The following is a 13,332-nucleotide window of genomic DNA, read 5'->3' as shown; positions in this document are numbered from 1 at the left end:
GAGGCTCTAACAGAGAAGACTGTTGCACCAAACACACTATGTCTGAATGGTCGTACCTCACAGTCCCCTCTGGTAGTTGCCCTTGTTGCTCTGTCACCACTTTCCCTTCGCTCTATGAGCTGTTTCAGTGGTGGAGGTGCAAGCCCATTTAAAACCTTAAAAATGAGACCAGCATCTGCAAAATGTTTAAAGCAAGGGTCTTCAATGTTTTCAGCCCAATGACCCCTTAGCTAAGAGAAAGATGAAGCAGGGACCCCCACTACATATTGTATAACATTGTGTTGCAAATTAAACCTTTTGATAGATTTCATAGTGTTAATGTGTATTTTCAGACAGTTAACCTTTTAAACTCTCAATATTTAGTCAACTTGACCGTTGGCTCTGTACTTGGTCTGCTTTTTTCCCTCTACAACACCAACTCTCCGAAAATAGCCGATCTACAAGCTCACAACGCCTCGCAGCGCGAGGCGTTGTGAGCTTGTAGATCTGCTATTTTCGGCTAATGTTCCCCATCACACAAAGATTTTGGCGGACCCCCTGTAGTACCTCTGAGGACCCCCTAGGGGTCCCGGACCCCCTGTTGAAGACCCCTGGTTTAAAGCTATCAAAATTGAATAAATTATACGTATATGAACTATATGGCAATGGTGGTAACTTCTGCACTTCACCCTGCAGGTCACATCACTAAAAGGAGGACGAAACGGCAGCATCTCACCCTGAGCGAGGTGCTCTAAAAAAGTACCTGGCTTGTGGTGGTGGCTGTGGCTGTGGCAGTCCTACTACCTACTAACCTGACATAGGGTCCAGACTGTTCAGTGCGACCGCCGGTAAGAGAACCATCATGCCCGGAGCCACCAGCGACGTGAGCGTGGATCATGGCTCATGTCAGGCCCTGTGTCGGACGCTGGTGTCACAGAACGGCCTGCTGGGACAGAGAGAGACGGCCGACATCTCCCAGTCCGTCCTCTACACGTCGCTCATGGGCTTGCTGCTGGTTGCTGACAAAGAGGTGTGTGTGTGTGTGTGTGTGTGTGTGTGTGTGTGTGTGTGTGTGTGTGTGTGTGTGTGTGTGTGTGTGTGTGTGTGTGTGTGTGTGTGTGTGTGTGTGTGTGTGTGTGTGTGTGTGTGTTGGGGTATTTGTTTGTATTTGTTTAATGGGACAGCATGTATTAATGGACAATACAAATACATGTCATGTAATGTGAATACATAGGATTTAGCAAAATATGCAACTTTTCATCCGTTGTCCCCAGCATAAAAACTGTTAAACAAAAACATACAAATAATACATTAAGTACAATCTCAGGGGTAGAGTGGCTCAGGGGTAGAGTGGCAGGGTGGAGTGAACTGGAGACCACAAGGTTCCCAGTTCGATCCTGGGCTCCCCCAGAGTTAGTGTCGAAGTGTCCTTGAGCAAGACACTGAACCCCTAATTGCTCCCGATGAGCAGGTTGGTGCCTTGCATGGTTTCCTCCGCCATCGGTGTGTGAATGTATGGGTGAATGTAATGCACAATCTATGTAAAGCGCTTTGGATATAAATGCACCATTTACCATTTTACAATCAGACACCATAAAAAAACGGTGGTCAGTCTGAGACCATGAACGTCTTTTTTTATACATGGTCGCATGATTGGTGTTCTAGTTACCTTTTTTTTACATTGTTTAAAAACAATGTAAGTGGGTAAACTGTTCCACAACTTCCCTGCACAGGACATTCTGTCCAAAAGTGGTGAGTCGACGCTGCACCTCACAGTCCAAACAGTGGGTCGGGAGTCGGGACCCATGTTTGGGCTTTTTATGGGTCACGAGTAAAAAAAAAACGTTTTCTCCATTTCCTACATAAAAAATAAATAAATATATATATATATAAATATATATTCTTTATATATACTGTAGTCTTTTATTTAAAACCTTGTGAAATGACTGTCTGTAACACTAATGAATAGGAACTTAAAGTATGTAACTATGTTGGTTCCGTCGATCCAACCCGAAACATGATTGATGTGTTTCATGAGAAAACAATGTTGCACTTTAAGCTAATCATCTGGGGACCTTCCCAAAATAATTTGGGGACCACAGGTTGAGACCCATTGAACTAGAGAATTACAAAGTTCAATACATACACAGATGGATACAATATCAGTGAGGATTTTACTGTTACTTAAAAACTGCTCATGTAGAGGCAGGAAATTATTGTCATCTTTCTGATGGTTGTTTTGTACGGCTGTATTTATGAGGCCTAAATGCAGTACACACACACACACACACACACACACACACACACACGACACACATGTTCACAATGGACAGTTCTCTGAATTGTGTTGTGTAATTACTAATTACCGCTCGACACTCTTGCATAATATACACACTTCAATGTTCACGACTTAGGCACTTGTTGTCAGCACTGCTAATAGGATGACTGATTGAGGCTGTCCTCCTTTTAGCTTCCACGGCTATTCTAACGAGATAAGTAGGCTAAATCTGTCCTAGCATACACACACACACACACACACACACATACACACACACACATACTGTACACACACACACACACACACACACACACACACAATAGCGTGGTGGGGAGAGTAAGGACAGGCAGAATTACATTGTACAGGAACAGGGTCAAATCAGAGACAAGGGTCAAAAAGGCAAGAACAGCAAAGCAGAAACAGAAGTCAAACATGGCGAGTGAATTCATTGGTTTTAGAGCAGGGGTCTTCAACGTTTTCTTTCCAGGCCAAGGACCCCTTTGGCTGAGAGAGAGATGAAGCAGGGACCCCAGCCACTACATATATTAAATACATTCATATTAAAAAAAAAACTCCATTGATTCCATAGATAATTTCATAGACTTGTTTGACAGCACTATCACCAGTGTCTTTTTTTCCCTCTAGTCTACACCAAGTGTCTTCGCCAAAAATAAATCGCTAAATGCTTGTAGATTATTTTCGGGGGATGTTCCCCTCAGAATAGGGATGCAAGGGTTCAAGTGGTTAAAGTAACCTCCCCCCCCCCCCCCCCCGTAGTAACTCTGAGGACCCCCTGTTGAAGACCCCTTGTTTTAAACAGGTTCAAAGGGTGAAATACATGGGTTCAGTATCTTTCCTGTCTTCTCTACCTTTACAGAAAGAGCAACTCAACTTAGGCAATGGAAGAGTTGGCCTTAGAAATATTGGAAACACAGTAAGTAAGTCTTGTGGGGGCAAATCTTTTGGGATGTTCACAAGATAGCGCCAGTTCCCTTTTATTTACGTGCATTTTTACACAGCTCTTTTCCTTGTGCCTGTCTTAGTGTTTCCTGAATGCAGTCGTCCAGTGTTTATCTCACACGCAAGGCTTACGAGACTACTGCCTCCTCAAGTCCTACAGGCAGGAGAAATACTCCAAAGAGGACGCAAAGCTCATGGAAGGTACGTTTCCTCTAGAGCCCCGAACCAATGCCAGATATGGGATACTGCCCCAGTTGTTCTGAAACCTTTTCAAGTTAAGGACCCCCCCCAAATTCATATGTATTTGACCACGGACCCCCTCGGAAAATGTTTTGTGCCCGGGACCCCCCAGAAGAGAAGATTACCGTAATTTTCGCACTATAAGCCGCACCTGAATATAAGCCGCAGCAGCTAAATTGAATGATTTGTACATATCTCTGCTGTCCGGCCGGAACCAGCTAAATCCAAAATGGTAATTGTTCAGGAAATGAAAAACAAAATATCAATTTTTCTGAAAATGAAGAAAACCTTATATTTTTAAAACAAAGCAATACTGCCTCATCAGACTTGGTATTGTGACTTTATATATTATCAGATACTTGCATGTGTCATTATATTATCACCACTTTACCCAAATCCAGCTCAAGTGGAGTTAGGAGGTTTTGTCCATCATTGATAAGAACAGCTGGCAATGGATCTCAAAGCTCACAACACATCACAACGCATTGTGAGCTTGGAGATCAGCTATTTATGGTGAGCGCCATCCTCATATACTAAGTATAGATCAAGCTGAATTCTGTACTTAAACAACTTTTATTTTAACATGCATTGTAAACAACCATGGATCTAACTGTTACCACTGTTGTTCTTCTACAGTTGAGTGCAACAAACAATTCTGCCTCAATACTCAATCATGTATTTAACAAAAGCAATCATGGCACACCAACAATAAATAAATGGCATATAAATACAAAATACATTCATGAAAAATAGAATCTGTAGCCTATCAAATCTGTAGCCTACTGCACTAACAATAACAACCACAGTTGAATTTACCTATCATATACCTATCAACATTTTATTATCACACTGTTGTGTGTTGTGTGTTGCGTGTGTGTGGTGGGTGTTTCTTAGTGCTTTAGATTGTCATAAAAGTTGTGAAAGTCTTTTGGCATGATCTCCTTGAGCTCTTGGAGATGTTTGAAACAAACTCCTGCACACACTCATTCTCTGTCCATTAACATTTAAAAAGAAAACACGAGCAGTTGACCTTTGTGAAGACACCCTTCTCCTCTTTACTGGGGTGACATCTATCAAACCTTGCACATACATTCTCTTCTCTTCCCAGTTTATGTTCTCCCAAAAGCATTAAAAAATCTTCTCCCTGTCTGCCTCATACAGAGCAGAGCTTCTCTGAGAGCCTGAGAGGAGGGGGGAGTTGTTTGTTTTTGACGGACAGTTTGAGGGTCCAATGGAGTTAGGAGTTTTCGTCAGAGGCGCTTTTTAATACTTTTCATATGTTATTATAAAAAGAAAATTACACAGATGTAGAGGGGGTTCAATAGCGTTGATTTATGAAAAAAAAAAAAAACTGAAAATGGAGTTAGCTGGTCCCGGGTGGACACTGACGAGATATAAGCCGCACTGGACTATAAGCCGCGGGTGTAAAATCCATAGATTTAGGAGGTCCCCTAGTGGCCGTTAGCTGTAAAAATCCATAGATAAGCCGCACCGTTATATAAGCCGCAGGGTCGAAAAATGGGGAAAAAGTCGCGGCTTATAGTCCGAAATTTACGGTATTATGTTTAGAAAAATTATTCAACATTTTCGATATTTTTCAAAAACTTAAAAAAAAAGATTTGCATCTGCTTTTTTTTTTAAATAGCAGATGTACAAGCTCACAGCTTGTAGATCTGCTATTTTTGAATAGCCAAAATATAAACAGATAAAGTGGTTATGTCATAATGATTGTGCTATATTAACTACTTTTGCTGGGGACCCCCTGGAACACCCCCCCCCCCCCCCCCCCCCCCGCCAAGGACCCCTGGGGGACCGCCCACCGTGAGAACCACTATCCTAACCACTATCCGACTGCCGATATTTTGTCAAAAAGTGTCAAAAGTGAGATTTGATGAAAGGTTTTCAAAAGTAGAAAATTTCTAAAATAGCTGATATACAAGCTCACAACGCGTCCTTTCACATCAAATAAAAAAAAATAGCTGATCTACAAGTTCATAATGCGTCACAACTCGCAATGCTCTCCTCTCCTCTCCTACCCAGTCCCCTCCCCTCTCCTCCCCTCGCTGCGTCAGTTACTTTTCCTCCTCCAGACATAAAACACTGTCCTTGCATTCCTTTTGTTTTTTAACGTTATGTTTATTAAGCTTTTTTCAGCACAGAGTAGACAGAAGAAAACATTGTTTCAACACATCAGTTTTTGTTTGTTCCCCCCCCCCCCACATCCCCCCTCCCCCATTACTGGTTAATGTCCATAAGCATGTGTACCTGCAAGCACACATCAAATGTTGAAAAATAAATAAATGATAATAATAATAAATAATTATAATAATAAACAGGTCCCCCCCCATTCTCTCTCTCTTTTAATTTGACCTAATAGGGTTTTTGGTATAATTAGGTGTTTGTTTGCAGCCTTCTCTCAGGTGCTGGCGGGCCTTTGGGACGTGAATGGTGAAGACACGGTGGTCAACCCTCGACATTTCTACACTACCTTCAAAGAAGCAGTGCCTTGTTTCAGTGGCTACAGGTGAGATGGAAGATATATAGAGAGAGCATCTATGTGTGATGCATGGGGAACATTTAGCCAAAAATAGCAGATCTACAAGCTCACAACGCCTCGCGCTGCGAGGCGTTGTGAGCTTGTAGATCGGCTATTTTCTCTCTTCATCTCTCTTGTTGTAGCTCGGGGGTCCTTGGCCTGAAAAACATTGAAACCCCCTGATATAGAGCACTATCTTGTGCCGCCTTACCCCACGGCACTCGGTGCTTTGCTATGAGCTTGTAGATCTGCTATTTTTGAATAGCCAAAGAAATCTAAAATGACACAGATGCGTTCCCGGATTGAATGGGTTAAATAGCAGGAGGAAGGGTGAGGGCAGGGACCCATGAACAGGCTCATTGGCATAGAGCCATCATGAGAGAAGATGGGGGGGGGAAAGTGCTGTTATAATTAAGCCACAATAAATTAACGAAAATGACATTCATTAAAATGACTGAAATTGCCACTGAAGTGCATTTTGGGTACATTAATTGACTTTGAATTAAACCTTTACCAAAGTGTACAAAGGAAATGTTTTAATTGCATGCTTTTACTTCATGAAAAATCCCATATTAAAAAAAATATATACAATGTAATGGTGTAATTATTACATCCATTAAACTACCACACATTTTTTCTTCTCACGCCCCCCCCCTAGAGGCATGTACCCCACTTTGGGAATCAATGCCCTAGTTTATCAAACAAGAGTGTTGCACTGTTTTAAAATAGTGCACAATATCTTTCCAGATAGAAGTCTGCAGCCAAATATACAGTATATAAATTTGGGGCTCATGAAGATTTTTGAGAACCACGGACATACAGTATAATCATGTACTGTATATATCTATTAGAGGTACATTGTCAGCTGTGTCTCCAGTCAGCAGGATGCTCAGGAGTTCCTCAGGTTCCTACTGGACAGGCTGCACACCGAGATCAACCGACGAGCTTACGTCAGACGGCCCGCCATAGAGAAAGAACAGAAATATGCCAAAATTAGGTTTGCATTTTAAGTTTTTTATTTATGTATTTTTTTATTAACTTATTGACTTATTTACTTATTAATGAGATGTGTGTATTCACACACAGTGAATGTTTTGTTACATTTTAAAGCCTTCGTGCTACGGGGTATGAATTATTGATCTCTCTCTCTCTCTCTCTCACTAACTCTCTCAGGATTGCAGAAGAGGCCTCAGCGATGTGGAAGAGGCACCTCGAGAGGGACGACAGCAAAATAGTCGGTGAGAAAGGAGAGGCATCCCGAGTGCTGATTTCACGTCTCATCTCAAAAACACATTTCATTTAATTTAATGTTATTCTTGCTATGAATCACCTTCTCCTCCTCTCCATCAGACCTGTTCTCGGGGCAGCTGCGTAGCTCGCTACACTGCTCGGTGTGTTCGCACTACTCCACCACGTTTGACGTGTTCTGCGACCTGTCGTTACCCATCCCCAAGAGGGGCTCGGGGTCAGGGGTCAGGCTCAGGGACTGCCTGGACCTCTTCTCTCAGGAGGAGAAGCTGGACAAGGACAATTCACCCGTGAGTATCTAGAATGCAGAGAGAGATGTATTTATCACACGCTCATACAGGTACTGTGTCCAAGCGGCGAAATTTTGGTGCGGGAGGATTGCGCAACAACAGCTGTATAAACTTATATACACAAGATAATACTGAAAAGAACAGGAAGACAGAAATATGGTTAAAAAAAAAGTACAAGCAAGACCCACTCTCTAAACCTTCTGTAAAAGGAACTTTAGCAGCAAATAACCTTAGCAGCAATGGGAGATGTGTAGTAGGGAGTTTTCGATAATTTAGTATCAGATATATAGAATTTGCATCTACATCTATACATCATCAGCGTTGGCAGCAAAAGAAGAACTTTAGCAGCAATAGAGTCAGAGCAACAGCCGGCAACAGTGGTGGTGGGGGGGGGGGTGCTTAAGTACGGGAGGTGAGCATGCAGATTAAAAAAGTAAAAAACAGCCGACAGCAGCTGAAGTCCTTGTCATGTCTGTCTGTCTATCAGTCCCTCCTGGTTCTCACAACACCACTGACCACTTTCTTAACACGCTGAGGAAGGCTTGACGCTGAAACGCTATTAATTAAAAAGTACTAGAAGGTTTTTTTCTTTTTAACTGGCAGTCTTGACTGAGAGGGCGAGATGGTCCGGTTGAGAGGGCCGGCCCTGAATAGAGTATCAAAGTCCTGACGTCATTTATACCCATGGTCACGGAAGTATTTTTTCGATTGAAAATACCATAGGGTCATCGCATCGAGTAAACAAGGGAGGTTGACTTACGACATGTTAAATAATGTCAAACATCTAGTCAAGTCAAGTCAATTTTATTTATAAAGCACATTTAAAAACAACCAAAGGCCGACCAAAGTGCTGTACATCATGGTTAAAAACCACACAAAAAGCATCAAATACATATACATACAACTGCAAGCAAAGAATACACAAAACAAAAACAAAACAAGAAGATCAACAATATATACAAAAAAGCAATAATACAAAAATCATAGCAAAAAGGCAAGTAGCTAAGGGAGCATAAAGGAAGAATGTGGGAGCACGTAGACAGGTGTCCAACAATTTCTCCATGGCATAGGTCCTAGTTAAAAGGCCTGGGAGAACAGGTACGTTTTTAGTCTGTTTTTAAAAATGTCCAACGAGGGTGCAGCCCTTATAGATGGCGGTAGGCTGTTCCACAGTTTTGGGGCAACAGCTGAAAATCTAGACCAGTGTATGATGTTTCTGTCTGACGTGAGAAGGCCATTTTTCAGAAGACTTGTTTTTCCTCCATTACACAATATACTGTTGTATCATTGGTGTTAATTTATCCATTTGATACTGTGTTTTACATAATGCACTTATGAGCTTCAGGCAGTACTACTTGTCCACCTGTACTAGGTGTCCTCCTACCCCAGACACCAGGGTCTAACTGTCTCAATGGAAGTGTAGGGAGTTTTAACATACTCTACAGATTGATTTAAATAACACTTTGATTTAAATAATTCTGGAATGCAGCTTTAACAGGATTTTTTACAGTGTACATTTTGTTCACATACAAAAAAGTGTGTGTGTTTGTGTGCGTGTTCCAGATGTGTGAGCGGTGTAGGAGGCGAACACAGTGCACCAAGAGACTGTCCATACAGAGGTTTCCTCAGGTCATCGTCATCCGTATCCTTTTCGACACATTGGTTCTCAAAGTCGGGTCCGGGGACCCCCAAGGCTACCCGGACCCTGGTCACAATCATTTTAACCACTTTATCCATATTTTATACTTTGGCTATTCACAAATAGCAGATATACAAGCTCATAACGTGCCGCGCTATGAGCTTGTCGATCTGCTATTTTTGAAAAATCCGGAAAATCTTTGAATATACAGTATATATTTTTCAAAGCAAGCATTTTAAACTCAAATCTTTGCTTCTGGGGGTCCCTGGCACAACAGATTTTTGAGATGGGGGGTCAGCCTCCTTGACATGAAAAAAGTTTGAGAACCACTGCCTTAACAGTCCCGTCAGACCTGAACCGCTTCTCCATGTCCCGGTGGTCCATCAGTAAAAGCACGGTGTGTGTGTCCTTCCCTCTCACCAACCTGGACCTGGGCCCCTACGGACCAGTGGACTGTGGTAAACACAACTTATTCCTTCTCCATATCTCCATCAGTGTTGCCAGATTTTGCCAGAGAAATAAGGAACCAGGTCTGTGAAAACAAGCCCAGAAGAAGCGACTATATAGGCCACATGAGCACTTTAAACCTATATTACATTTGCTATTTGAAAATAGCAGATCTCCAAGTTCACAATGCGTCGCGATGTGACGTGTTGTGAGCTTGTAGATCGACTATTTTCAAAAGAAAATCTTGAAAAAAAGTGAGAAATGTGGAATATTTTTTAAGCATTTTAACAACACAAATCTGGTACGGGGTCCCTGGCACAAAATATTTTCAGATGGGGGTCCGTGGACAAATACATATTAATTTGGGAACCACGGGTTTAAACAACATTAGGAAACAAGCCCCAAAAACTACCAATATTTTCAAGCAATCTCCATCTTCCTGCTTCCGTGTCCTCTGTTGCCAGTGGTGGTAGAGGTTCTCAGATTTGTGTGTGCATCCACAAGCAGACAGCCGTGCCTGAAGGCGACGAGGGCCCTCATTTATCAAACTTGCGTGAGACCGTGAAGGTTGGCGTGTACGGCAGGCACTGGAATTTCATCATTCTAGGGGCAAAGGCCACTTTGGCTTTGGTGTTGTCAATTCTTTGAGGGCACAAAGCCCAAAATGCCAGGGCTGCAAGGCCACCAAATAAAACAATGATTTTAATAAATATTTACTCAGAAATATAACTAATTTAACTTAAGGGTAATGGATGATTTAGGTTTTTTTTAACACAAAGTATAACCATCAGTGAAATAGATAAATAAAACAGCTTTTTATTTCGGGTTTATTTTGGCATTTACATCATACCAATATTTGCAGAAACTCCTGAGTCAAAGGATTATACACTTAGCTCTGGTCTACTCAGAGTCACTGGATTGGTTTGAAGATGGGGTTGAGGAGTCAGGGCTAGTTAAGAATGTATAATCTCAACTAAAGACACTGGTGTCTAAAAACTGTTTTGACATGAAAGAGTAGAGGTGAAAATGGTGCAATCAGCCAGGGTATCAAAGCCACATCAAGGTTACATCAAAGCCCCTATCATGGCCTCAGGGCATATCGTCATCTCCTTATCTTAACTTTTTGTGTCATTTTGGTCGCTGGGACAAAAGTGTTCATTGGGTCCATTTCTCCTCCCAGGCCCCATCCTATACGACCTGTACGCCATATGCAACCATTCTGGGACGGTGAACCAGGGTCACTACACGGCATTCTGTCTGGAGGACGATGGCTGGTGCTTCTACAATGACTCTAGGTGAGACTTTTGCTCTGCTTTTGGTTTGTCGCGCATCAGTGGTGGAAAAAGTACTACATGTTTTTACTTCAATAAAAGTAGCCATACTGAAAAGTCCGGAATTCAAAATTTGCTCAAGTAAAAGTACAAAAGTATTGTCATCAGTGAGCTTGTAGATCGGCATTTAACCCGTGAAAACCGGGAAAGCATCTGTGTCGTTTTAGATTTTACCGTTGGCTATTCAAAAATAGCAGATCTACAAGCTCACAGTGTGTCACTTTGTGCCGCGCTGCGAGCTTGTACATCTGCTATTTAAAAAAATCATCATTTAGATATTCTTAACACAAATCTTCTCTTCCGGTGTTCCCTGGCACAAAATAGATTTCAGAATGGGGGTCCGCGCCCGCGGCCAAATATATATCAATTTGGGGGTCCTTGGCACGAAGAAGTTGGAGAACTACTGATTCAGAAGGCATTTGTAGAATTGGCCTCAGGTCTTAATGGGTTAACTAAGTATACCCCTCTCCCTCCCTCTCTCTGCATCTTCCCATCCTCCCTCCACCCTCTCCTGGTCCCTCCATAGTGTGACTGCGATCTCAGAGAACCGACTCCACACCAACCAGGCCTACGTGCTCTTCTACCAGCGCAGCAACGGCACTACCACCACCAGGAAATAAACCTCACACTGGGCTGGACTACAATGTGACATCACCATCCCAAGCAGCCAATCCGAACAGCTTTACCTTCAGTCTACATCCAATAGACACAGTTTGTGCTGTATAGCTGTGGCGTCTCTGATCCTCTCGTACAGCTGTGGTGGGCCGATAACTTCACTGAGTGACTTAAAGCATTCTGCAGCTCTGTCCAGCTTTAAGAGAGCAATGAAGTGAAGAGCAACTTCGAGCGGACGATGGACCGCGTGGACATTTTTTTAATGGTGGCACTTTTAAAGTTGGCAATGCCTTTTGGAGTGTCTCCGAGAAAATGTAGACACTGTTTTTTTGTGATCAGTATTTTTTATTAACTTTTCTCCCGAGCAGCATTAAAGGGAAAGGCTATGTCGTACGTTGAAGAAAATAACATCCCCATCAAAGACAGCATCATAATTTGTACTTCCCTGTGTACAGTACAACATCAATAAATACATAGATCAACTGAACAAACGATAACAAAAAGGGAAAATGTTGACACTGTTAAAGAAGACAAAGCCCTGAAGAGAGCTTGCCCAGTCCCTTGTCATGATGATATACATGATGCAGGGCACTTAATTTGAGAATCTAATCTTTCTGCAAGGCAAGTTTATTTGTATAACACATTTCAACAAGGCAATTCAAAGTGCATTGCATGCTTGATAACAATAGACAATTAGCATTAGGCACTAAGGCTGAGCGATATGACTTCAAATCAATATCACAATTATTTCAAACATTTGCCTCGATTACGATTAAAGTACGATTATAAAAAAAAGGAAAATACCAGATCTAGAAGCTCGCAACGCATCGCGACACGTGGTGCTATTTTTGCACACCACCATCGTACAACAAAGTATAACACAGGGCTTAAGGGGTTAATTCGACGAATTGATGTAGTCGATCATAACAAATCTATTTGAAATTTTAAAGGTTCTAAATATCGTTTTTAAAATTATTAAATGCATTTTAATTAATTAATATTTAGTTAATAATTGGTTAATTGCTCAGCCCTATTAGGCACAGTAAACCTGAAATTGCACCTGGAATTCATGGAGAAAGAAGAACTCTACCCTGATGGTTCAAATAACAGCGCATTATGTTTGGGTTATGTGATCGTAAATGTCAAATTATTTAATAAGACTAAAGTTGAAATTGTGGAAATATGTTTTGCTCATTTTTCCTGTATAATTTGGCAATTATCTGAAAATCCACTCTTTATTTTTCATTTTCATTCCATCCATTCTTTGTTGAGGCCCAAAACCAAAATATTTGCATAGGGTTCTGTTTTTGATTTGTTTTTTTTCCTAATAAAATTATTTTATTTTGATATTTATATTTTGATAATCTTAGTGAATGGTGTTGCACAAAAAACCCAATCATAATAATTTGTGTATATGCAAATAAATAAAATTTGTGAATTTACAGTATTGTGAGCCTATGAAATGGTCAATAAAGACAATCCTTCATGAAGGATAGTTAAATATTCATGAACCATCATAAGAATTAATTTGCTGGTATGTACTGTACAAATCCAAAACGGAAATGTTCATATCTGAAGTTGTAATTTCCACTCTCCATAAGGATCTTTTTTACTATAGAAAATAATCATAAAGGTTAATCAGTCATAATTAACTGATAGGCTATTACATTTTCAGTAGTTATAACAAAGTTAATGATATTGCATTTTAGATATCGTTGCTGTCGGGCCGAAAATCTCCATATTCTAACTTGTTGTGTTTTTTTCGTAAA

General features: G+C 41.3%; 1 protein-coding gene across 1 annotated transcript; it reads left to right on the top strand.

The window, feature by feature from the left end:
- Positions 1 to 841: 841 nt before the first annotated feature.
- Positions 842 to 13,010, top strand: usp21 (ubiquitin specific peptidase 21; the record flags this gene model as incomplete). The annotated part of the gene is made up of 11 exons (XM_080444688.1): positions 842 to 1,009; positions 3,135 to 3,191; positions 3,301 to 3,418; positions 5,867 to 5,981; positions 6,871 to 6,990; positions 7,167 to 7,231; positions 7,344 to 7,531; positions 9,095 to 9,173; positions 9,521 to 9,628; positions 10,798 to 10,912; positions 11,475 to 13,010. 11 exons carry the CDS (start codon positions 842 to 844, stop codon positions 11,566 to 11,568), a joined length of 1,227 nt encoding a protein of 408 aa, XP_080300814.1. The 3' UTR covers positions 11,569 to 13,010.
- Positions 13,011 to 13,332: the final 322 nt, after the last annotated feature.

This window comes from Gymnoscopelus braueri, assembly GCF_963280865.1.
Source record: "Gymnoscopelus braueri genome assembly, chromosome: 12".
In the NCBI taxonomy this organism is placed as follows: Eukaryota; Metazoa; Chordata; class Actinopteri; order Myctophiformes; family Myctophidae; genus Gymnoscopelus; species Gymnoscopelus braueri.
Note: the sequence above shows the minus strand (reverse complement) of the source record. Positions and strands in the feature narration are given on the sequence as shown.